At 54.7% G+C, this 26,194-nt stretch overlaps 1 protein-coding gene across 8 annotated transcripts; it reads right to left on the reverse strand.

Annotated features, from left to right (window-relative positions):
- Positions 1–29: 29 nt before the first annotated feature.
- SLC12A4 (solute carrier family 12 member 4) lies at positions 30–26,049 on the reverse strand. Of its 8 annotated transcripts, none has more exons than XM_078357465.1 (25): positions 25,863–26,049; positions 24,236–24,279; positions 20,690–20,784; positions 18,750–18,881; positions 13,960–14,106; positions 13,804–13,858; positions 11,007–11,137; positions 7,897–8,138; positions 7,536–7,750; positions 6,856–7,020; positions 6,678–6,776; positions 6,374–6,431; positions 6,039–6,213; positions 5,529–5,647; positions 3,757–3,855; positions 3,385–3,504; positions 3,033–3,137; positions 2,621–2,789; positions 2,120–2,315; positions 1,842–2,011; positions 1,623–1,754; positions 1,437–1,544; positions 1,042–1,226; positions 781–914; positions 30–632 (listed from the first exon to the last, which is right to left on the reverse strand). In XM_078357465.1, exons 2-25 carry the CDS (start codon positions 24,255–24,257, stop codon positions 541–543), a joined length of 3,165 nt encoding a protein of 1,054 aa, XP_078213591.1. In that variant the 5' UTR covers positions 24,258–24,279; positions 25,863–26,049; the 3' UTR covers positions 30–540. The 8 variants fall into 8 exon arrangements, with proteins under 8 accessions (XP_078213591.1, XP_078213592.1, XP_078213593.1 ...); XM_078357466.1 differs by having other exon boundaries at positions 25,122–26,049; XM_078357467.1 differs by lacking the exon at positions 2,120–2,315 and adding an exon at positions 2,331–2,385 and having other exon boundaries at positions 25,122–26,049.
- Between the last annotated feature and the right edge of the window lie 145 nt (positions 26,050–26,194).

Consider the following 26,194-nt stretch of genomic DNA (forward strand, 5'->3'; position numbering starts at 1 on the left):
CAGGGGAAACAGAGCGGGAGCAGCAGGAGGCCCAGAATACACAATGTTTTATTGAAAAAGTCAGGCCTCAGCTTGCTGTTTCCATTCGGCTCAGCTTGGTGGGGGGCCCTGCCAGTAGTAGACTGAGCCAGATCTTCCTGCAGGCGGCTGGGCTGGACCTCCTCCCTGGCTACCCTTCCCTTCGTCTCTGATGGTGACATCCAAACAATAAATATGCAATAAATAGCGCTCCTGAGCTGGGCTGGGCCGGCTACCTTCAAACCCCACTCGGCCCCCACCAGTCTTCTCTGGCCAGGACAGGCCTACTGGGGTGCTAGATGGTGAAGTCCCCAAACCTCCCAGGGTCCCACAAGACCTCGGCTCCATCTCCATTTAGAGGCCCAGACCTGGTTTCCAAGGAGACCTAGCAAAGCTGGGTCCAGGACAGGGCCAGGCAAGCAGAGCTGGCAGGTGGGTGCTGGGAGGAGGCTGTTACCCCAGACCACAGCTTGTGATATCCCGGCCGCGACCTCCACTCCAGGCCACAAGACGACACTGGGCTCAGGAGTAGATGGTGATGACTTCACGGCCACCACCACGCACCAACAGCACCCGCTCAAGGCCCTCAGTCAGCACCTCGAGGAACTCCATGTCTGCAGGACCTCGGGTCAAGGAGGCAGCACCAAGACCAAGAGGCAACCAGGCAACCACACCCACCCAGGGGCACCTGGTAGAGGAGCTGCCGGTCTGACCTCCCACACTGTCTACCTCCCCACTGCCTGCCTCTCCACAAAGGGATACAGTTTTCATCACCTTCACTGTTCTTGGGTGGGCCAGGCATGTTTAGGAGAACCAGGCGGGCATCGTGGGAGCGCGTGACAATGACTTCATTGAGCTTCACAGCGGTGTGCATACGCCGTACATTGGATTGGTCCCTACATGTAGTGTAGCCAGTCACAGGTCACCATGAGCTGCCCTGGCCCACCTAACACAACTTGTCTGCCCCACCCCACCTCTGCCCCTAGATTCCAGCGCAGCAGGGTCTGTTTTTGCTGCACTTACGGCTTAATATGCACCAGCTCCCGGAAATTGTCAGGGGTGTGGCTGGGGTCCCAGGGCTCAGTCATGTACTTGTCCCTGGTCCATGTCATCTGGATCTTATCAGCCCCCATTGCAGACTCATCTTCCTCATCCGAGTACAGGCCTTCCAGCCGCAGGGCCGAGTGCCGGTCCTTGACCAGCTGGGCCTGGTGATAATCAAAGGAGGTAGACTTGGTGCCATAGGAAAAGGGGGATGGCGGCATGACTGACCCAAGGTGACCACCCTGCCTCTGGGAAATGGGCACTGGCTTGGGTGGGGCTGTGCTGAGTCATTCTGATTCCTCTGGACCCACCATAGGGTCTCCAAAGGTCTGACCCTGCCACCCACCCTGGCCTGAACCAAGAAGGGCACTGACTTCTCGCTCTCGCTCAGTCTTCGTCAGTCTCATCTGTCGCAGCATCTGCGACCGCTGCTCCATCATCAGCGTCCGCTCGTAGGTATATGCAGAGATGTCGCTGTTATGCTGGGGACAAGGTAGGCTGTCAAGATCCAGCTGCATGGGACATGGTATCCAGGGGCCAGGGCAGGGCAGGGGGCTCACCATCTCCACCACCTCCACCTCGGCCTCAAGGCGCAGATGGTACAGGAAGACAGCCAGGTCCTTCTTCATCTGGATGCTGTTGTCGTCCATCTGGGCCACTGTGAAGATGCGCATCCGGCACTTCCTCCAGACCTGAGGCAAGGTACCGGGTGGGCGGTTTGGTCAGAGCTTCTCCTTCGAGGGCCCAGCCCCTCTCACCCACCCCCACCCCCGGCCCACCTTATGCTGGCGCAGCAGGAAGGGCAGAAGCATGAGCATGCCACCATCATGCACGATCCACCACACGTCTATGTGACCCTCCAGGTAGCGCTCGTGGTTGCTGGGGTAGAAAGCAATGTTCTTGGGCACGAGCAAGGCCAGGTGGGCGGCTGTGGTGCAGCGCACGGTGTCTGGGGAGGACAGGCACAGTTGACCACCAGCCTGTGGCCCTCTGGCCACTGCCACCTCACTTCACCCCTGCCCACTAGTCCCAGCCCAGGCCTCAGGCCCTCACACACCAATGAAGGTCTTCCAGGCACGGGGGTCCTCGCTCTGTCGCCAGCCATAGGGCCAGCCCAGCACCACAGAGTTATGCCGCATGCCGCCTAGCCCACAGGACTGGATGAGGTGGGCCAGCCCCTCCCGAACCTTGCTGGCCACCACCACCTGGCAGAAACCCTTCACCTTCTCAATCTCCATCATGTTCTTGATTGTCTGTGGGGAACATACCCGGGGCCGAGAGGAGGCCATCAGCTTCCCTTCTGCTGGGCTCCCTCCTAAGGCCCTTTGGGAACAAAATGACTTTGGGGTGGAAGAGGGCCTGGGGCAACAAGCTGCCCACCCGGAGGCCAAGTTTTCAAGATGGGACTGCCAGCTCGCCCTCGTGCCAGCTCTCAGGTACAGCAGTGCTGGCTGCTCGGCCGGTCGCCCTGGGCAAGATTGAGCCCCTCCCCTTGCACCTATAGGTGCAATCCAGACCCCTACAGTCCGGTTCAGCTCTCACCCCCCGAAGCAGGCACCTGCTCAGCGGCCTGGGCCTCGCCATAGCTCTCCAAGAAGCTGCCCTGGATAACAGAGCCAACAATGGTCAGGCCCTTGCCGGCCTTGAGCTGGGAGGCGAAGGTGAGGAGCCTCGGGTACTTCACATGCAGGTCCTCGTCGAGCTTCAGCAGTACCAGCAGCTGCGGCCTGTGGTGGCCAGGTGCGGGGAGTGTGAGACCAGGGCCAGCCTTTCCAGGGAGCCCCTCCTCTTCTTCCTTTCTCTGGTCATGGTCCCTGTGGGTTTGGGTAGCATGGCCCAGGAGGGTGCCCCTGGCAGTCCAGGACAGGGAGTCCAGGCTGGGAAAGGGAGCTGGCACCTCTCAACCCTCTGTCCCTCATAGTGCCCCCTAAGAACCTCTGTGCCCTGGCCAGGGTCTGGTGGGAACTCACCGCCAGTTCTTGGTGTGAGGAGGCCCTTCCTCAAGCCGCAGCAGCGCGTAGCGGGCAGCACTCAGGGACAGGCCTCGGATCCCGTCACCCCACTCCTTCTCAGCCCTGCAGATTCCACAGCAGCTGGTGAGCCTCAGATGCCGCCCAGGGGATTTTGTCTATGTGGATTCGAGGTGGAGGTGTTCTGCCCTCCAAGACCACCCAGGGGCCCTGAGTCATAGCCCTGAGTCCTGACACCCACAGTGAGCCAGCTCCCTACCCACTCCCACATCAGACCACCTCGCCTGCTTGGCTCATCCCCTTCAAGGCTGTGCAGGCTGCAGGCATAGGCCAGGTGCAGCCGCTTACTCACCCTTGGTACTCGATGTACTTGTAGATCATGCCGGCGATGAGCATGGCTACCAGGGCATAGTACCAGGAGGAGACGAACATAAGGGCCAGGCAGAGGCTCATGCCCAGGAATGACAGCGCCCTAGGCCGGAGGGGAGGGCAGAATCAGGGGAGGACCAGAAGGGTCCCAGGCAACAGCCTGGCCCACATCCTGGCAGCTCTGTCACATCCCAGGTCATACACTGGGTGGGAGACACAGGTCCAGCTCCCCCAGCCCCATAATTTCCCTTCCCACAGTATTTCATCAAGAGCTACCTGCCCAGGAAACCCAAGCCTCATCCAGAATGAGGCTCCTGGCCTCCCCAGGGCCTCCTATGTCAGAGGCGTGGCTCACCAGTGATAGTACTTGAACCGGGGCCGCCAGTTGGGGGTCCTCAAGAGCGTCTGCACCGCACAGGCCAGGTTCACAAACAGGTAGCACATCAGAAAAAACCTGCAGCACAGGGGGTGGTTGGCACAGAGCAGCCTCCTTGGCAGCTAGGGATCTGATGTCAGGCTGGGCCTGGCCCAGAAACGGGGCATGGCCCACCCTGCCTGGCTCGGCCAGCTCTTCTCAACCTCATTGCCCCCACTTCCATGGCCTGAGGCAATGAGACTACGCTGGGGGTGTCCTTGGAGCCAGATCACTGAGGATGGGCGAGGGTTCGCCCATGGAGGAGTGGGAAGGGGAGTAACGGGGCAGAGCTGAAGAGGGTGGTGCTGGGTGGTGGGAAGAGCTCTGCCTGGAGACTCTGGGCCACACTTAGGACTCTGGCCTGGGTAACTAGCTAGATGAGGGGCTGCCAGGCATGAAGGGGAGGATGGAAGATGAAGCGGACCATTTGAATGCACCTAGTCAGACACTTAAGAGACGATGCAGTGGGTTTGGGAGTCTGAGGCACGGGCAAGGCCAGCTGTGTGAGCCCTCTGGGAGGGCAGCTGAAGATGGGTGCATAGGAAGGCAGGAGAACCCACATGGGGCATGTCAGGGGGCAGGGGCTCCCATGAGGGGGAGATGGTATGAGTCTCTTCAGGCGCTGCCAGCAGGAGGCCCAAGATAAAGGTTGAGATGTAGCCTCTGGCTTGGGCACAAGGGATCACCACCCAAGACAGATGGCCACCTGCTCTGGGGGCTCTCTCATGGACGTGTGAACCAACTGGCTATGGCCAGTTTCAGCTGTGCACTTATGTGAGGGGCAGGGATGGGGTGGGGGACTGAGAGGGCGCTGGCTCCAGCAGGCCTGGTGGTAGCTGGGGCAGAGGCTGCTCAGGGAGACAGGGCCCTGTCAGGTCTGCAGGCTGAGGGGGCAGGGAAGGGGAGAATGTTCATAACCACACAAGCAAGAAGGAGCATCGGTCAGAGAGCAGGGTGAGCGAGGACCCCAGCCTGGGCAAAGGTGAACACTGCAACCAAACAGGCGCTGCCTCGGGGACCCTGGGAGTCTCCACATTCTGGCCACTCCCTGCAATGCACTGGCACACAGAATTGCCTGGCTGATTCCAGAATGTTAAAAGCAAATGACCTTGAAATGGATGGGCTGGGCACGGTGGCTCACGTCTGTAAGCCCAGCACTTTGGGAGAGCAAGGTCGGTGGATCACCTGATGTCAGGAGTTCGACACCAGCCTGGCCAAGATGATGAAACCCCATCTCTACTAAAAATATAAAAAATTAGTTGGGCATGGTGGCAGGCACCTGTAACCCCAGCTACTTGGGGGTCTGAGGTAGGAGTTGCTTGAACCCTGGAGGCGGAGGTTGCAGTGAGCCAAGACTGCACTCCAGCCTGGGCAACAAGAGCAAAACTCTGTCTCAAAAAAAAAAAAAAAAAATGGATGGAACGGGCAGTAGTGGCTTCATGGAGGTATGAAGGGATGTGGTGCTTGCCCTGTCCAGGGGGGAGGTTGGCTGGCCACCTGCTCTGGGGGCTCTCTCATGGACGTGTGAACCTATTGGTCACTTTATAGCTTTGGTGTAGGTGCCAACCTGCTCCTAAATGCAGGGGTGGGCTGAGCCATGCCAGGCCACATCTCCCAGCTGAGCCCCAACACCAGATGCAGCCACGGGGAGGTGCTGGGTTTCAGGGAGCCTTTCCCAGACCATCCCCCTGCCCTGCCCAGCCCCAGCTCACATGGATAGGATGGGGGCCACCATGTCGAGGGAGGCGATGAGGATGCCCAGCTCGGCGATGAGCGCCGTCAGGAGGAGTGCCCATGTGGGTTCACCATTCACCTTCCCATGGCCAAACACCTGCATACATCAGGAAAGAAGCTGGTCCTGTCATCCCCATTCCACACCTTGGGCCCCAGGACCCAGCCTGGCCTCCTTCACTCCCAGGGCCCTCCTCGGGGGCTCAGGCTACCCCTATGCCTATCCATGTGTCACCAGTAACCCTGACTCCACCTCACCAAGCCTCTCTCCTTTAGATGAGTCTTAAACAGGCATGAAGATTCTGGGTCCAGACAACTCCAGGCCCAGGACAGTGCCAGGCCCAGGGCAATTCTTAGTAGTTACTCATGGACAGCGCCTGGCCCAGGGGTTACTGAAGGCAGGACATACTGCATCTGTGTTCCCTATCTCTCTCCCCAGCTGGGCGAGGGCCCGGGAGCAGCCAGTTGTGGGGGAGTGCAGATGGGCTCACCCGGAGGAAGGGGATGATGTTATCCTTGGCAATGGCCTGCAACAGGCGTGGTGCCCCTGTGAGGCTCTGGAGGCCAGCGCCACAGGTTGAAAAGAAGGAGCCAATGACGATGACCCAGGGTGAAGGCCAGGCCAGTGTGCCCACTACCAAGTTCCTGCTGACGCCATCCCCGTACCTGCAGGGGCCACCAGAGTGAAGGATGTCAGGGGTCCAGAAAGACAGCACAGACCACCAAGGGCAGCCAGCAGCCTAAGGACCACCCATTGGGTTGGGGGCTAGTGTGAGGGCAGGCCAAAGCCGAGCTGCTGCTATAGGGAGGGTCCCAGCTCACTCACTTGTCCCGGAGAACCACACCCTCGATGCAGGCGCCAAAGAGAACCACACTGCTGAAGTCTGCAGTGGTGTCAAGGAAAGCTTGGCCTCCGCCACCCCACTGTCCCCAAACAGGTCCACATGACTCCACCCCAGCCATAGACCACTGGGATACCTACAGCTGGGGATCTCATGGTGTGTGTGTGCATGCATGAGAAGGGGAGCTATATGAGTGTGTGGGGTATCTATGCATGCCACCTGGTGACTTACACAAGCCAAGCACCTTCTGTCCTCCACCCCACCTGCCCCAGGCCTGGGAAAGGATACACACAAGGGAAGTTGTAATGATGGCCAGAATGGTCCCCACTGGGATGGACTTCTGGGCATCACGGAGGTCCCCAGAGCGGTTTGAGCCAGCCATGATGCCTCCAAAAACAGATGAGACTCCCTCAGGGGATCGCTGGGATTGGGGACAGGGCTGGGTGGGTGGGCAGGTGGGGCTCACCTGTTACAGAAGGGAAGAAGATGCCGACCAGCACAGTGAAGGATGTGGCGATATCAGCCATCACATACAGAGGCAAGCTCTCCTTCAGGCTCGGGGCATCTGCAGAGGGCAGCTCGTGCTTCTCCACGATGTCACCCTTTTCCAGGTAGGCGCTCCACAGGTTTTCTGCAGGAGGAGCCGCATCATCACCACAGCTGCCCCCCACTACCCCGGGCAGTTTGGGGCAGCCTAGCCAGAGACTGCAGATGCAGGGAAGCTTTAGGGGCTCAGTTTCAGCCCAATGACTACAGCTCCAGCCACAGGGCTTCCCTGACCACAGGGAAGGAGCTGCCCTGCTAAAAGTCAACAGAAAAAGGTGGCTGAACCACCATCACCCAGAGCCCCCCACTGCCTGCCTCACAGACAGAGGCCCTTTATGAATCCTGTGGGAACGTCCCCAGGCAGCGTCAGGGGCTGGTGGCTGGGGAAGATGGACGGCTGCAGGCCTGGGACGCTGGCCAGACAGGCTCTGCTCACCCCAAACTCAGCTGCCAGGAGCCAGGCTGAGAGGACACTGCTGGGCTGGGAAGGCAGCCAGTCCTGCCCCCATTCCCAAGCTGGCCACACAAGGACTGCTCTGTGCTCTGCGCCTCTGCTCAGCCTGTGGGCTCAAGAGCAGGAGGAAAGGAGGGTGGACCCACCCTGGAGCACACCAGCAGCTGCCCCGGGGATACCAGGGATCTCGGTCACATTGTTAAGCAGGAAGTAGGGGTCACAGGAGTCGGTAGTAAGGTTGGGGCTGTGGCAGAAGAAACTCCATAGCCGGGTGGCCACTGTCTCGTTGTCCACCACAGCTGTCTTGGCACAGACATCAAACTGGTCCCGGGACAGGGTCCTGTTGCCCAGCATGCATACCCTGTGAGGGACAGAAGCATTGGGACCTGCTCAGCTCAATGTCCCAGCCTGTGCCCACCCTGCAGTCTCTGCGATCTGGGGCATCAAAGGCTAGTTACATGGGAGGGATGTCCATGCAATGCCCAGATAAATTCCTGGGTTACTTACGGAAACACAGGAGGGTCAAAAATAGACTTGATGCCCCCAGCATAGATGGAGAGGATGGAGATGATCACACAGGCCAGGAAGAGAGAGGCAAATTTGTTCACATACTTGACCCCCACAAACACCACCAGGGTCATGAAGATCAGGAAAATGGTCCCGTATACACGCATATTGTTCAAAGTGGCACTCGACGTGTCATGAGCACCCGATGGGTAAAAAATGGCAGCTGGTGGGGCAATGTAGGTCTGAAATAAGAAGATGGGTAAGGAGGGTTTTCTCTTCTTATTTGGAAAGTGAAACTCGTCATTTTGCTTTTTTTTTTAAGAGTAACTAAAAGAGGCCAGGTGCAGTGGCTCACACCTATAATCCCAGCAATTTGGGAGGATATGGTGGGTGGATCACTTGAGGTAAGGAGTTCATGACCAGCCTGGCCAATGTGGAGAAACCCTGTCTTTACTAAAAATACAAAAATTAGCTGGGCATGGTGATGCATGCCTGTAATCGCAGCTACTTGGGAGACTGAGGCAGGAGAATTGCTTGAACCCAGGAAGTGGAGGTTGCAGTGAGCAGAGATCACACCACTGCTCTCTAACCTGAGTGCCAGAGGGAGATTCTGTCTCAAAAAAATAAAAAATAGGCTGGGCACAGTGGCTCACGCCTGTAATCCCAGCACTCTGGGAGGCCAAGGCGGTGGATCACTTGAGGTCAGGAGTTTAAGACCAGACTGGCCAACATGGTGAAGCCCTGTCTCTACTAAAAGTACAAAAATTAGGCTGGTGGTAGTGTTGCACACCTGTAATCCCAGCTACTAGGGAAGCTGAGGCAGGAGAATGACTTCAGCCTCAGTGGTGGTGGTTGCGATGAGCACAGATCACACCACTGCACTCCAAGTCTGGGCGACAGAGTGAGACCCTATCTCAAAAAATGAATAGGCCGGGTGCAGTGACTCACACCTGTAATCCCAGCACTCTGGGAGGCTGAGGCAGGCAGACTGTCTGAGCTCAGGAGTTGAGACCATCCTGGGAAACATGGGGAAACCTTGTCTTTACTAAAATACAAAAACTTAGCTGGACATGGTGGAGTGCGCCTATAATCCCAGCTACTTGGGAGGCTGAGGCAGGAGAATTGCTTGAACTCAGGAGGCGGAGGTTGCGGTGAGCTGTGATTGCACGACTGCACTCCAGCTTAGGCAACAGAGTGAGACTCTGTCTCAAAGAAAAGAAAAAAAGAAAGAGAAAAAATAAGAGTACCTAAAAGAAGCCAGTCACAAAAGGCCACATATTGTATGATTCTGTTTATATGAAATGTCCAGAATAGGCAAATCCAAAGGCAGAAAGCAGATTCGTGGTTGCCAGGGCTGGTGGGGAATGGAGAGTGACTGGTAACAGGGGTTCTTGGGGTGATGAAAATGTTCTGAAATTGACTGCACAACTCTGTGAATATACTATAAAATAAAACACTGAATTGTACACTTTCAATGGTATATAAATTGGTATGGGAATTGCATGGTATGTAAATTGTATGTTAATAAAGCTGTTATTTGAAAACAAGCAAACAAAAGGGATCCAGACATAGATGCCAACCTGAATCGTTAAATAGCCAAAGTGGGCCGGGCGCGGTGGCTCAAACCTATAATCCCAGCACTTTGCGAGGCCAAGGCGGGTGGATCATGAGGTCAAGAGATCGAGATCATCCTGGTCAACAAGGTGAAACCCCGTCTCTACTAAAAATACAAAAAAATTAGCTGGGCATGATGGCGCGCGCCTGTAGTCCCAGCTACTCAGGAGGCTGAGGCAAGGGAATTGCTTAAACCCAGGAGGCGGAGGTTGCAGTGAGCCAAGATCGCGCCATTGCACTCCAGCCTGGGTAACAAGAGCGAAACTCTGTCTCAAAAATAAATAAATAAATAAATAGCCAAAGTGGAACAGTTTGAGCCACAAAATAAATAATGATAGTATTGGTTTACAACCCAAGAATAAAGTAAATATCCAGAAGTCCATACAGATATAATGACGTGGCTGAATAAATAAATAGGAGAAGGGGGCAGGGCGCGGTGGCTCACGCCTGTAATCCCAGCACTTTGGGAGGCCGAGGCGGGTGGATCACGACGTCAAGAGATCGAGACCATCCTGGTCAACATGGTGAAACCCCGTCTCTACTAAAAATACAAAAAATTAGCTGGGCATGGTGGCGCGTGCCTGTAATCCCAGCTGCTCACGAGGCTGAGGCAGGAGAATTGCCTGAACCCAGGAGGCGGAGGTTGCGGTGAGCCGAGACCGTGCCATTGTACTCCAGCCTGGGTAACAAGAGTGAAACTCCGTCTCAAAACAACAAAAAAAAAAAAAAAAAAAAAAAAGGAGAAGGGACAAATCCCAAATAATAAACATAGAAGGAATATGAGAAATGAAAACAAACCAAAATCCCCCCAAAATCAGAAGATCCAGGTACAGGATCCATGCTGCAGGTAGAGGACCCAGAGGCAAGAACAACCAGGCAGCCCCTCTAAGTATCTCCTACTCTCTGGATCCCCAGGGGCGGGCACCTGTCACCCTGTGCCTCCTGCAGCTCCTCCACCTCTTCTCCCACTGCTGGGGCAGTTCAGTGGGGAATGAGAAGCTGAGGCTGAGACAGCTCCCATGGGGCTCACGGAGAGAGCACTGACCTCCAGCAGGGTCCCGTGGATGCTTACCCTGATTGAAGGATTAGAAGCTAGATCTGAAGTGCCCTGGCACAGAAACCTGAGGGACACAGAGCTGGCCAGAGCCCGCACAAGCTCAGAAGGAAGTCTGCATCACCACCAAGATCTGTCACTGAGCCAAATACAAGTTCATGGAACCACTGCCATGGATGCGATGGTACCCAGGTGGATGGAACATCCAGGGCCGAGGTGAAGGCAGCCAGGCCGCTTCCCTGCCTGGCCCAAACTGGCATGGAGGCGAAAGGAAGACTGCCCTTTGAGAGCAAAGGTCTTTGTCTCTCAAAGAGGCCTCCTACTTTATAACGACCAGACCTTGGCCAGAGGTGAGGGGGAATAAACAGTCTGGGCCTCTCTTTGGAGTCCAAAGGGACTGTTTGGACATGACCAGAGTTGGCCAGGGCTCAGTCTGACTCACCAGCAAGATCTCGATGGCCCCCAGGATGTACATGGCTGCTGCGAATGTTGTTCCCAGGTAGAAGCACAGGCCCACAGCACCTCCAAATTCTGGCCCCAGTGAGCGGGAGATCATGAAATAGGAGCCCCCAGCTACAGCAGGGAAAGGAAAATATGCACAGGTCAAGGCTGGTTCTTCTTCAAGGGGTATCCCTGTGACAAGCCCTCACAACCGCCCAGAAGGACAGGGACTGCTTTTCCCATTTATGGATGCGTAGAAGGGCTGGGAGACCTGCATGTTGGATAAGCAGCCAGGCTGGCATTTGATCCTATCCCCATCTGACTTGAATGTCCAGCATGGCCCAGGGAAATGACTGCTTTGCTGGGGCAGTTCTAGTCTGCAGCAGTGGCTGAGTGGCCACCGTCCTCCAACTCCCTGCATGCGACCCACAGCCTCCTCTGGCTGGGTGTGTCCCGTCTCAGCCCACCTCACCCTTCTGAGGCCTGTGCCTTTGTTAGTCTGACCCCTCCAGACCACAGCAGGGACTGCATCTCATCCAATCTTTTGCCCCTAAGACCCAGCACAGGGCCTGGCACGAGGTGAGTGTCCATGGCTCCTGCCCAGAGTCTCTGCTTCTATGAAAGCCTAACACCCTTGCAAGACTCAGAGAGTCATCACTGGGCCCCAGGGTGACAAGCACAGGGAGACAGGAGTCATGTTGCTGGTTGTATTTGCTGCTGAGACAATGTCTCTGGTGAAAATCTGGGAACAAAGATCAAGAAATTCTTATAAAGAATGAGTCTTTGTTTTGGGAGTTACCAGGAAAAAAAAAAGTCAGTCTTGACCGGGCATGGTGGCTCATGCCTGTAATCCCAGCATTTTGGGAGGCTGGGGTAAGTGAATTGCTTGAGCTCAGGAGTTCCAGACCAGTATGGGCAAGGTGAGACCTGTCTCTATTAAAATAAGGAAATTATAAAAATATAAATTGAAAAAAAAAAAAAAAAGGCCAGACATAGTGGCTCACGCCTATAATACAAGCACTTTGGGAGGCGGAGGCAGGCAGATTGTTGAGCTCAGGAGTTTGTGACCAGCCTGGGCAACACGGTGAAACTCTTGTCTCTACTAAAATACAAAAATTAGCTGGGCGTGGTGGTATACGCCTGTAGTCCTAGCTACGTGGGAGGCTGAGGCAGGAGAATGGCTTGAACCCAGGAGGTGGAGGTTGCAGTGAGCCAAGATCATGCCACTGCACTCTAGCTTGGCGACAGAGAGAGATTCTGTCTCAAAAAAAAAAAAGTCAGCTGGGCACAGTGGCTCATGCCTGTAATCTCAGCACTTTGGAAGGCCGAGGCAGGCGGGTCACTTGAGGTCAGGAGTCTCTACTCCTTGTCTCTACTAAAAATACAAAACTTAGCTGAGTGTGGTGGTGCATGGTTGTAATCCCAGCTACTCTGGAGGCTGAGGCAGGAGGTTCGATTGAACCCTGAGCTGAGATCGTACCACTGCACTCCAGCCTGGGCAACAGAGACTCTGTTTCAAAATAAATAAAACAAATAAATAAAAAGTCTTTTTCATGCTGTAATCCATCTCCAGGACCCTCTCCTAAGGGAACTGCTGGGGCATGAACAAAGATTCATGTTCAAGGATGTTCATGACAACAATGTATACAATGGTGAAAAAGTAGAACCCACAGGCTGGAGCATAATCACATTAATTAGGTTATGGTGTACCATAGAGAATCCTGTTTTCAAAAAGCCATTTTTGGCAGGGTGCAGCAATTCACATCTGTAATCCCAGCACTCTGAGAGGCAGAGGTGGGTAGATCACTTAAGGTCAGGAGTTCAAGACCATCCTTGCCAACATGGTGAAACCCTGTCTCTACTAAAAATACAAAAATGTGGTGGGCACCTGTAATCCCAGCTATCTGGATGCCGAGGCATGAACATCCCTTAGAATTGCTTAAACTGCTGACTGAGGTGGCTCACGCCTGTAATCCCATCACTTTGGGAGGCCAAGACAGGCAGATCACCTGAGGTCAGGAGTTCGAGACCAGCCTGACCAACGTGGAGAAACCCCATCTCTACTAAAAATACAAAATTAGTCAGGCGTAATAGCACATGCCTGTGATCCCAGCTACTTGGGAGGGTGAGGCAGGAGAACTGCTTGAACCTGGGAGTCGGAGGTTGCCGTGAGCCGAGATCGAGCCATTGCACTCCAGCCTGGGCAACAAGAGTGAAACTCCATCTCAAAAAAAGAAGAAAGAAAGGAAAAAATAATTGTTTAAATCTGGAAAGCAGAGGTTGCAGTGAGCTGAGATCATGCCACTACAGTCCAGCCTGGGTGACAGAGCAAGACTCTGTCTCAGAAAAAACAAAACAAAACAAAATCAAAAAACCATTTTCAACACTTGGGAAACACAGATATATATGTAATTTACATAGAGTATGCAGGTGCAATATTTCATAAGACCCTAAGACCTATATATACCAAAAGGCAAATAGTAATGATCTCAGGATTGTGGGATTATGCGTGCTCTTGATTTTCCATTCTACACTTTTCTGCACTTTCAAACCCTCTTATGGTAAACATACACTGCCCTTTCTTCTTGGTATTGCTTTTATACTAACAAAAACCCAACAGCAGGCTCCAACTCTGTCAAGCAAGGAAGCTCCTAAGTGGACACTGTCCTAGCATCAGGGACTAGGACCCCACTACAGAACTGCTTGGGGCAGGGTTGAGCTCTGGGGGTTCCCAGGCAGGTCAAGGCAGAGTCCGGGCCCTTTTCTCCTCCACCAGGCCTTGGGTGGTGCTCACTGACCTGGAACCACACCATTGGTGGCGATGGCGCTCATGGAAATGGCCGTCAGCAGGGTCTGTGGGAAGGAGGGCCAGGGTGAGTGGCTCAGCTGGGTGGGCTCTATTGGGACAGCCGCGGCCCGTGCCCAGCCCACCCCAGCCATGCCAGGACACTCACACAGCAGCAGCAGATGAGCACAATGAGGAGGGCCTGCAGCACACCCGCCGTGCCCACCATCCAGGTCAGCCGTAGGAAGAGGATAACCCCGAAGATATTCTGCAGGCAGGGCAGGTACACCCCCATGAGGGTGCCCATGCTGGGCGCCTGTGCAGACACGAAGGAAGGGGGTGAACATAGCATCAGAGGAATGCACCATGAAGGGTCAGCCCTAGTCACTCAGCAGCCCCCTCCCCCAGTGGGGCCCCAGGGAACACAGCGGTTAGGCGTGACCACCAGGATGTCACTACTGACTTTGATACAGGAAGACAGTTGGGTCTAGGAAGGTGTAAAACCTGATTCTTTTTTTTTTTTTTTTTTTTTTTTTTTTTTTTTTTTTTTTTGAGAAGGAGTTTTGCTCTTGTTACCCCGGCTGGAGTGCAATGGCGCGATCTCGGCTCACCGCAACTTCCACCTCCTGGGTTCAGGCAATTCTTCTGCCTCAGTCTCCTGAGTAGCTGGGATTACAGGCACGCGCCACCATGCCCGGCTAATTTTTTTGTATTTTTAGTAGAGACGGGGTTTCACCATGTTGACCAGGATGGTCTCGATCTCTTGACCTCGTGATCCACCCGCCTCGGCCTCCCAAAGTGCTGGGATTACAGGCTTGAGCCACCGCGCCCGGCAAAACCTGATTCTTTTCAAAACCCCACAGTGAGCTTTGGAAACTTAACTCTCTCTCAAGGTACTGTCTTCTTCCCTTCCACTCTTCTGTTAAAACTTTTAGAAAGAGGGGTTTGTCTCAGATCTCCACCTTCTCACCTAGCAGGCCCTAAGTCACATAAGCCAAAGTCCAAGAACTCATCCCTGGCCCTCCCTCTCCTCAACCCAACTGCAGTCCCGGTAGACATCAATTCCTACCCAGTCTGCCTCCCTGCTGCCCTGGTATCAGCCTGCCTTGTCCCAGCCTTAGTCCCTTGAACCTGGGGCACCTGGCTGGTGCCCTCCTGAGCCTGTCAACCTCTCCACACTCCAGCCCACTCTGCTGCTAGGGTAGGTCTCTGAAAGCAAGTCTAATCTCATCGCTCATGCTGGAAACCCTCTGTGTTGTCTTGTAATCCAGTGTACAGTCCATACTCCTTGGCTTGGGCCACCAGATGTGTCCCATCACCTCTTTTATTTGCCCCAGTCCCTGACCACATGGGTCCCCCAGATTCTCCAAACCTGAGAATGTGATGGACTCTGTCTGGGAGAGTCAGCCCTGCCTCATGGCCTGGCAAACTCCTCTACAGTGAGACTTGCAGGTTTAACTGTTTTTGTTGTTGTTGGTTTGTTTTCTAAGCGGAGTTTCTTTTTTTTTTTTTAAGACGGGGTTTCACCATGTTGGTCAGGCTTGTCTTGAACTCCCTACCTCAGGTGATGCACCTGTCTCGGCTTCTCAGAGTGCTGGGATTACAGGCGTGAGTCACCGCACCCAGCCAGAGGAGTTTCACTCTTGTTATCCAGGCTGGAGTGCAATGGCATGACCTCGGCTCACCGCAACCTCCGCCTCCTGGGTTCAAGCAATTCTCCTGTCTCAGCCTCCTGAGTAGCTGGGATTACAGGCATGCGCCACTGTGCCCAGCTAATTTTTGTATTTTTAGTAGAGACAAGGTTTCACCATGGTGGTCAGGCTGATCTCGAACTCCTGACCTCATGATCTTCCTGCCTCGGCCTCCCAAAGGCTGGGATTACAGGTGCGAGCCACTGCACCTGGTCTTTTCTCTCTCTCTCTTTTTTTTTTTTGAGACGGAGTCTCACTCTGTTGCCAGGCTGGAGTGCCGTGGTGTGATCTCAGTTCACTGTAACCGCTTCCCAGGTTCCAGTGATCCTCCTGCTTCAGCCTCCCAAATAGCTGGGACTACAGGCACACGCCACCACATGTAGCTAATTTTTTATATTTTTAGTAGAGATGGGGTTTCACCATGTTGGCCAGGCTGGTCTCAATCTCTTGACCTCGTGATCTACCCACCTTAGCCTCCCAAAGTGCTGGGATTACAGGCGTGAGCCACCGCACCCGGCCTCAGGAGGTGTAACTGTCAACCTCTGCCAGGAAGATATCCCCAGGTTGCCGGAGGTGGAATCGGTCCTCCCTCCTACATTCTTTAGGCATCTGATATTCCCTACCACAGTGGTTACCATGGGACATGTTAACAGACTATACTTGTGTTTCGTGACCATATTAGGGCAGACTTGGCTTATTTATGGTTCTATCACCAGCAGGACCTGCAGGTACCCAAAAGGTACTTCTGAACCCAGTGAGTGGTGCTTTGGAAGTCCCTGGGACATCCTGTTGGAAAAATCCTACAGAGAAAGTACTCAGGCTGTAGGGCAGGTGAGGAAGATCTAATGTACATATCCAGGCAGGTTTTCTGATCTCAGAGCAAAGTAGGGGCCAGCCAGGAAGCCAGGGCAGAAGCTGAGAGCACAAAGGCTGGCTGACATCTTCTTGAGGCACTGAGCCCCCAAGAGCACAGCCTTCACAGTGATACCCTGACAGCTTCCACTGGAGCCTCAGCAAAGCTTCCTCACTGAGCCAAAGGACTGAAGTAGTGAAAATCATTCAGGGAGAGGTGACACGGAAGCCCCCCGAAAACAGTGCCAGTGCTGCCCTGAAGCTAGAGAGAAGAGAACTCCATGGCTGTGATCTTGTCTAGCTGAGTCACCTTAGACAAGCTCCTTAATGCCCCTCCTGAAGGGGCAGGACCTGTGAGTGACCTAAAGCACTTCAGGAGAGCCTCAGCAAAAACAAATGGCTCCTCAACCATTTGTTTGAGGAGCAGCGCAGGGGACGGATCCCTCTCATCTGGGCTTTGTCTGAGCCCTTCTCAGAGGGTGCCACCCACTGAATAGTGTCAGCAAGAGCTCCCCGTCCCACCCCCATCCCAGGCTGAGTCACTCTGAGAAAAGGGCGGGGCGGGCCGGAAATGCTTTCTGCATCCCCAAATAACCTCTGGCAGCCTTAGGAGGTCATCAGGCTGGAACTGGAGCTGGAGCAGCTACTGGGGAGAGGCTGCTTTGGGTCTTGGAGTGGTCTGGTTCAAGACCCACCCTTCCTGCTCCAAGCTTTCCTTTCCTAAGGCCCCTGCTCAGGGCTGCCCTGGGTAAGGACCACAGCTCAGCAGCCCCAGATCCCTAGGCTTCCTACTGACTCCTTAAAGACTTTACCAGGCTCATCCTTCTTTCATGGAAAAACCACTGGAGCTAGGATACCCAGTCACCCTCTCTCCTCCTTACCCTGAGGCCAGGTAAGCTGAATAAGCTAAGCATTCTCACAGGTTCCCCATTGGGCCAAGGAAGGATGGGCCTTCTCTGGCCCAGGCATCCCTCCCAAACTCCTGCTGAGATGTGCACCAGCCTTTCTTAGGGGCCTCTTCACTCCCAGCCACTAGCCCCCTGGCTTGGCCTGAAGGGACAGGGATGAGGCTGTGACCTAAGGATCCCATTACCCACTGTGGGCAGCACTCTCAGATGTTGAGACACCCCTGCAGTGCTGGACAGAGATGGCCAGACATAATTAGGGTTCTCTGCTATCTAGTCCAGAACATGCCAACAAAAATCACATGTGGCTGGACAGGATCAGGGTCAGGTCTGTGCCACCTCAAGGTATCAGCTGCCCTCTCTGAAGTGTGAGCTGGTTTGCCTCCCCGAAGGGCAAGGTCAGAGGTGTGCTTCAGCGGGGTCTACCTTCTCTGCTGGCCCCACCCCAGCAAGCCCCAAATCTCTGGAGCAGGTGTGAGACTGGAGGCCTGGCTTATCCCAGCCAGGAGCTCCTTCTGCTTGTGCTGACCTCCAAGAATACTACAGCCAGTGCCAGACCTCAGCTCCTCCCCAAATACCACTGCTTTCCAAACCTCAGGGAGTTAGTATGTAGAGAGGGAAGGTCCCTTACCTCCAAACCAAAAATGTAAAAAAATCCCTAGCCCTCAGCTATACTGAGTCCCATGACACAGAGGAGCCAGGCTAAGAGGTAACAGTCACCCTAAAGAGAGGAGGGCTGAAGGGCCAGAGAACTGGATTCATGACCAAAAAGAAGGAGACAGGGAAGCCCCACAAGGCAGCATCAGGCTCCGATCACATATACCCATCACCTGACCCTGGCACTCAAGGAACCCAGGGGATTGTCGGAGGGTTCTGCCAATGGAGCCCCAGGCTAACACTGCGAGTGGCAGGAGGGTTTGTGACTTGCTCTAGATTGCATGGCCTAGAGAGACAACCTGCTTCCTTGCTCCGAGGGTAACACCCTTAGCCACCCTCACACAATGTTATTGATCTGGCATTTTGCGTAGTTACATATCCCACAAATCTGTCTCCCATAAAATCCACAAACCCATCTCCCAGCATTACACAGTGATCTTGTCTCGCTGAGTCACTTTAGACGAGTTCCTTAATGTCCCTGACCCTGCCTCCTCATCTAAAAAGCAAGGACGATAATAGCACCAGGTCTTGGTTTTGTTGTGTGGATGACACATGAGAACCCAGGCCCACTGCCTGCTGTGGCGCCTCGCACACAGTAAGGGCTGAGTACAGGCGGCTGTGACTCCCGCTGTCATTCCTGAGGGCCTCTCTGGCCCTCTGCCTCTGGGGAGATTCTCATTAGCTTGCTTTTTGAAGCCTCCTGAGCCAAGGCATTCAGTGCCCATCCTCCCTGCTCACCATGCTTCGCACCCACTTCCCATGGGGTGCTCACCACCATGTGGGGAAACAGCCAATTCTATGATGTTTTTTCTGTCTTCCCAGGTATGGCCCCTCTGCTGCCACAACCAGCTCACCTCGGCTGCCCTCCGGCGGGTGCCCTCCCCACTCTCAGCCTCCTCATGCTCCTTGGCGCCTTGGGTGAGGTTGGTGTAGCTGACAAGCTTGCCCAGAAGAGACGATACCTTTGGGCGGATGTCCAGTTCTTCCTGTAAACAGAGCCACAGGGCAAGATGGCATTGGGCCAAGCAGGCGCCAGTTGTGCGTAGCCAGCTGCCTGGTCCCTGGCCCTGTTCCAAGCCCTGAGGCAGGCCTGGGCCTGATCCCAGTTCTTCCCTGGGGAAACCCAAGCCATCCAACTGGGCAGGTGTGGGCACCACACCCCAGCACGTGGCACTCAAAGGCCCAGCCCAGTGGCTGCTTTTCTCTGCTTCACCTTGGCTGCAATCACTGCCAGCCCATTTGTGAAAACTACCTGCCTCAGGGGAGAGAGGGCAGGGCAGAACACGACTGGCAGGCGGGCAATGGCATACTTCATCCTGCCTGCTCTGCCTGGCGACCTCCCAGCTATGGATGCACCTCCAGGACTCACATCTACCCTCCCTACAAAAAAGCCACCCTAGTCACCTCAGGGACCCAAAGAGGGCAAAAGAGCAATGTCTGGGACAAGTGAAGTCTCTCTTGTCTGCCCAAACCCTCATCTCCCTGGAGGATCTTCCCCTGATCTCAGTCTTGCAAGTACCCACATCAATTGCAGAGATGGGATCCTGACCTTCCAGCCCATCCTCAGGTAGGGCTGGGCCAAGGCCTTCACTGCAGAACCTTGCTGCTTTCCCAGGTCAGGAGGCCTCCCAGGGCTCAGGCTCCCCAGCCCCACCAGGGTCTAGGTGATGATCCCTGCTCCTACAGCCTTCTCAGTGCTGTGCCTCCACCTTCCTCCTGCCCACATTTAGCCTTTCCCATTCTGTCAGCTCCCTTCTGACCTACCCACAGGGAATAGTTGCTTTGTCCTGAGAAGGACAGATGAGGGCCCTTGGGGGCATGTGGAAAATGAGGAGCCTCAGCTGGATGCTATGGCTCACAGTGGGAATTCCAGCCCTTTGAAAGGCCGAGGGAAGAGGATCACTAGAGGTCAGGAGTTCAAGAACAGCCTGGCCAAGACGGTGAAACCCTGTCTCTACTAAAAATACAAAAAGTAGCCAGGCATGGTGGTGGGCACCTGCAATCCCAGCTACTTGGGAGGCTGAGACAGGAGAATCAGAGCTTTGGGGGTGGAGGTTGCAATGAGCCGAGATCGTGTCACTGCACTCCAGCCCAGCCTGGGGTGAAGAGTGAGACTCTGTCTCAAAACAAAAAAAAAAAAAAAGAGAGAAGAGAGAGAGATTGAGGAGTCTCCATTATTCAGCCATGCAGTGGCAGAATGTGTGGGTCAGAGTTTAAGAGCTTAAAGGAGCTTAAACCACATCTTAAATCCAGATCTCACTGCTTAGCATGAGTCTGAAAAAGATAACACTCAAGTAGAGACAAATATTTGAGAGTCTTTCCAGAGAGGAATCCCCTCAAGCTGCAAATGTAGAAGTGGGAGCAGATCCAGTGGAAAGGACCAGGCCTCAGAGAACCAGAAGGGTACAGAGATGGAAGAGCCAACCAAGAAAGACAAGGAAGAATCCATGGGAGAGCGAAGAATCATAGACTTGGAGAAGAACCAGGAGTGGAGGGAAAAGGAGAAATCCTGAGTTGGGAAATCCTGAACTGGTGTTTCCTTGCTGAGGGGTTGGAAGGAAGTCAGAGGTGAACAGCCCTGGAGGTAGCAATGGGGGTGGGGTTGTCAGTGGCCTCTGGGAAGGCAGCTTCAGCTAAAAGGGCCAAGGGAACCACAGCCTGGCTGCCATGAGAACCAGGAAGACAAGAAGAGACAAGAGGAGGAGTAAGACAGAGAAGCCCAAGTGTCCAGCCTGCCTGCTTAGCTAAAGACCCTATCTGCCAAACCTGTGGCCCAAAATGGCTCCTCAGCTACCTCAAACAGTGCCAGGTTCCTGTCATAGTAGTCACTTCCTCTGGAAGCCTCCAAGGGAGAAAGAAAAGGGCTGCTCTCTCTGTGGTTGCCATGTCCTGTGAAGAGAGAGGAACAATCAGGGTCTGCTTCCTGAGTCCCCAGCCTGTGCCTTCCCAGAAGGCCAGTCCCCAAAACATCATCACTGTCAAGTACTTTGGAGCTGCAGTATTACCAGGTTGGAACTCAGTTTCCACATCACACTCTGTCAGCGCCCTTGAAGGGCTAGAGACAGCCAGGGAGTGGCCAGTGACCAAAACCTGGGACATCATTCCCTCCAGTGAAGGCCATCCAGGTGAAGGCGCAGGCGCCCTGGCACAAGCACATGTGGGCACCAGGGGGCGGGGCCTGCGGAGGGGCGGGGCCAGGCCTTGGCCAGCCCCCAGATCCCTTCCACGCCCATCCCTTTTCTGGCCTTTCCGGAGTACCCAATGTGCAGGATGCCAAGAGCTCGGTGTCCTCAGGGACCGCCAGGGCAGTGCCCTCCAAATATGCGAAGCTACACAGAGCACCTTCCTCTGCCATGGCCAGAAGGTGGTCGGCTGGCTACCCAACCATGCACTGCGAGGGGGCATCCTGCAGGGCAGCCCGGGCATATCGGGAGGTGGGGCAAGCCCCAGGCCATGGAGGACAGAAGTAGATGCAAGGAGATTCTAAGGTCACCTAAGAAAGTTAGGATTGTGGGTCTTGGACTGAGCAGGGAGAATGGGAGCCGGGACGGCTGGCAGGGGCAGCACAATGGCCCCATTGCCCCCAGATCCCACCGCTTGGCCCAGACTAACCTCCGCCTACACCCTTAGGCTGCAGTGCCCCAGCTCTGAGGAAATCTCACCAAAAGGAACAAAATGCCCCTTTTTTATAAGCCTGCCTCAACTCCCAAAGTTCGACTGTTTTTCCTGGCTTCCCATCATTCACACTCTTCCCTGTCTTCCAGCTCTTGTCCCTTGTGAGTATTGGTGGATGCCATTCCCAGCTTCCCACCAAGCAGGACGCCAAGGACTCCTCTTTTAGGTGCTGAGTCTTTTCTCCACCCCAGCTACCCTGGCAGCCCCGGCCCTGGCTCAAGGCCTCACAGCAAATGGAAAGCACACATCTTGGTGTTGGATGGCAGCAGTATGCAGTTTTGACATTAGTAGGACTGGCATGGTGTCCAATGGTGGAGGTGGCAACAGAACTGTCACCACCAGCCCAGGCTAGTGGTGTGATTGGGCTGCGCATTGGCCATGCCCATCAACCTTTTCTGTTTACATAGCCACAATTCACTTATCTGGTCTGCAGTTGAGAATGCTGATTGAGGCATCCCCTTACATCTGACAGATCTCCTGCTATCTGCATAAGGCTTCACTTGCCTTCTCTGAGCCAACAACTGCTCAGCAGGTGCTATGCTGTGGATTCTTTATCCCCCAAGGAAACTATCAGATAAAGTGTGCCATGACAATGTTTGGTCAAAGTCAGTTCTCCCTTCCCACAGCCTGTGAATGTGGGGCACACCTGCTACACCCAGCAAACTGGACTAGCTAAGTGAGCCAAGCAGCTCAGTCCCACATTCACAGAGATCAATGTCAATGGCACAGTGCACAAAGGCAGCCAGAGGTCAAGTCAGTCCACTGTGTAATGTTAAAGCCAGGCGGGGTCATGTAGTTCCTCAGACACCCTATGATATCTGCTGTGCCCTCCATGCTTGTTCAGGATCAGAAGGAATCCCAAGAAAAATCTGAAAACCCGGTAACATGGTGCTCATTACATTAACGGCCCTTCAGTGAAAAGCCTTTGAAAATTACTCTTGGATTTTTGTGACCAAAAAAAGTGTCTCCCTTTGATAAATCAGATGCTTCATTTTGTCAGAAAATAGCAGCTATACAACTTGTCTTCTTTCTTTCTTTTTTTTTCCCTGAGATGAAGTCTTGTTCTGTCGCCCAGGATGGAGTACAGTGGCATGTTCTCAGCTCTGCAACCTTCACCTCCCAGGTTCAAGTGCATCTCCTGCCTCAGCCTCCCGAGTAGCTGGAACTACAGGTGTGTGCCACCACACCCGGGTAATTTTTTGTATTTTTGGTAGAGACAGGGTTTCAGCATGTTAGCCAGGATAGTCTCGATATGACCTCATGATCTGCCTCCCTCAGACTCCCAAAGCGCTGGGATTACAGGCGTAAGCCACCATGCCCCACCACTTCTCTTTCTGCTTTGGCTGCCAGGAATCTCCAAGCTAAATTTACTCAGGTAAGTCACAATCTATCTCATCTCAGAGTCCTTGCCCCCTTCCTCTGCATGGTTTTTGATCTTCCTGACAGTAACAATCACTTAGGGAGACACTTTTGTTGGCTACTTCTTCTGATTATTTTGTGCGAGTAGGCTGGAAATCAATTACAATTTATTCTAAACTCAGGTACTGCAGCCTGCCCCATCACCATTGCCTAGTCTTTCTGGGAGACTGTAGTGCTATCCCAAAAACGTACAGCTGAACACACAGCAGCTCCCCACAAATGCCTGTAAATGGTCCTCTAAGACCTACACTATCCCTTGTCCCTTTAGCCATCACTCTAGGATGGCTCAGGGCCCTTCAAAAGTTGTCTCCAGTTCTCACAGCAACATTCTAGTAGAGAACATGTACTGCCTTATAGGGACAAGGAGAGTGAAGCTCAGAGATGTTCAGAGGTAAGGCCACCCATGAAGAAGGCTGCACCTGGATCACAAGGTGGGGGTTGAACTGCAGGTTCCGTTCCTACTATAGACTCCAGTCCATCTATGCAGCACAATCTTTAAACATAGACAAGAGTGCTACAATTTGGCCAGGGTAAGCATACCCAGGCCTCTAGGCATTCAGATCGTGGCAACCTGGCTTGGATTCTGGGCCCTTCCTCCATGTGACCCAGGGAAACCTGATTACTCCCTGTGCAGCCTTGGTTTCCTCTTCTATAAAGTGGAAATCATAACACTTGTTTTTCCAACTGCCCAGATGCACTAGAAAAGAGACAGTGCCAGGCAACCAGCAGGTACTCCTCGGAGTTCCCCCAAAGCTCCCAAGAGTTTGTGGGAATGTAAGGGTCTAAGCACTGCCTGGATGTCTGTACTGCCCTTGGCTTCAGACCTCCCGTTCTGGCCTCAGCCATTCCAAAAATTCCAGGGCAGGTCTGGGCATGCCTGCCAGGCCGAAGCTGCACAGACACTGTCTGAGACCCCCAATAAATCTGAGTATGGCCTAGGCCTAGGAACTGGCTGTGAGCTACACAACTGTGTTCCCACCAGCAACTGTGACTGCACCAGTGGCAGGTGGGCCCAGGTGACCCTCCTGATCCCTGTGCACATGGACATCTGCCTGAGGGGCCCCCTCCAGGACCTCCCTATCCCCTGTCCACAGGCCAAGGTGGGCTGGATGAGTAAGCCCACCTAGGCCCTCCAGAGCAGAGGTGTGGGCACTGAGCTGGGGAAAGGGCAGGAGATGGATCTGAGGCTCACTGTGTTGTGCCCTCTGACTCTTTGCAGTCCCTACCAAGGATCAAAATTACTCACCGGGGCTCAGGGTGTCCCCCATCCTGCAGGCAGCCAAGGTCTGGCTAAAAAGGAGTAAGAGGAGGAGAAAGAAGAAAGGAGTATAGTGGGAGGAGCTGGCCTAGCCTGTGGGGATCTAGCAGGACTCAGCCAATGTAGCTCCAGGTCCCTCCAGTCACCCTTTCCAGGCCAAGGCGTGGCCAGCAGCTAGGCTTAGCTCTGCCTACCCACTGGTCCAGGCTGATCCTGCGGGTATGGCCCAGTCTACCCTCTCGGGAGAGAGGTCCTCCCAGGGTTAGGGAAGCAGGGATGCTGGCTTTTGCTCTAACCACTTGAATCAAGCTAGGGGCAGACAAGGGCATGGGGGCTGGGACACTCACACAGCTGTCAAGCCTGTAAAACCTCTGCAATGTTCAGCAGCCCATGCCACTGTCCTGTGCTACCTCTGCACATGGCAGTCAAGTGATACACACACATAGCCATCATTCACATCAGGCACAGATCACCTCAGTCCTGTCACCACCACAGACAGATCAGAGGTCCAGATCACATCACCTGGCACATGTCAACCACACACTTCCTGCATATCTCCATCATAATCGGTCACAGATATCACAGGCATTTGTCAGCCAAATCACCATCCTCATCACTGTCAACCCTGAAGGAAACAGGGGCGGTGAGAATGCCCTGCCCTGAACCAGCCTCACCCTGTGATACCCACAGCTACACACTCGCACAAGCACAATTAGACATGCATTGCCACTACACACACAAATCCATGACCTCAGCCGAGCTCACACTCCAAAGGTGGGCCTTAAGAGGAACAGCCCCCCGGGGTAGAAGATGGAGAAAGGGATGTGGGGACAGGCAGACACCTGGGAGAAAGGAGGAGGGAGACGGGGCTTACCTCCATACCCTGACACCTTGGTTAAAGAGTTAAGGTGATGGAATCTTCTACCCAGACTTGACTGCTCTGGGCAAGTTACATAACTTCTCTTCACTCCTTCCTAACTGGGAGTAACAGTACTTATCCCACCGGTGATGCTAGAGGATTAAGCAAGTTAATTCACTTCAAGTGCCTAGACAGGTCCTGCTCCGTGTGAGTGCTTCACAGAGGCCCACTGTCCCTACAGAGCTACACTGGCACGCTCACAGGCAGTCGGGCCCCCAATAGGCGCACTCTCTGCCCAGAGTGCAGGTTGGCACAGAGAGGCACAGGGAGGGGTTTGGGCAGGGGGAAAGAGGGTCCTCTCAAAGGCAGAGAAGCTGAATCCCAAGTGGGAAACCGACGAGAGAAGAGGATTTGGGATTCACCGAAGGTGAAGGGCCGGGAAGGGCCCTGTCCTCAAGCAGGGTAGCCCAGCCGGCTGCCTCCCTGGGCGGCCACGTCTGCAGCCCCCGCCCGCGGCCCACAAGGGAGGAGCAGGGGTGGGGAGGGCTGCCGAGCGCTGGCGCCGGGGGCCAAGGAAAATCGTGTCTGCAAGCGCGGGGCGAGGAGTTAGTGGCTGCGGTGCGGCCCAAAAAAAGTTAAGTCCGCACCGACGTGTGAGCTCCAGGTCCCGGGGTAGGTGCGGGAGCGGGACCGGGATGGCGGCCCTGGGTGGCAGGCCCCGCTGCCCCGCCACGGCCCCTCCGAACGCGCCCTCACCGTCCGAGTCCTCCCGCTCGGCGCGCTCCCCGTAGTCCACCCAACTCAGCCCCTCGAGGTTGTCATAGTCGCCGCGCCGCGGCCCGTCCACTGGCACCACGGTGAAGTGAGGCATCGTGCACGCTCTGCTTCGCCGCACCCGCCGTCCCGGCAGCCAGCCGCAGTCCCCGCCGCCCCGGGCCGGCACGCCCCGCCCGCTCGCATTCCTCCCCGCTGCGCTCACTTCCTCCTCCCGCCCCCCGGGCCGCCCCTCTGGGGCGGAGAGGGGGAGGGGCTCGGGCGTCTCCTCCCTGAGGGGGGACCCAAGTGGCAAGAAGACCCCTGGGCGGTAG

Source organism: Callithrix jacchus, chromosome 20, assembly GCF_049354715.1.
Source record: "Callithrix jacchus isolate 240 chromosome 20, calJac240_pri, whole genome shotgun sequence".
Taxonomy (NCBI): Eukaryota; Metazoa; Chordata; class Mammalia; order Primates; family Cebidae; genus Callithrix; species Callithrix jacchus.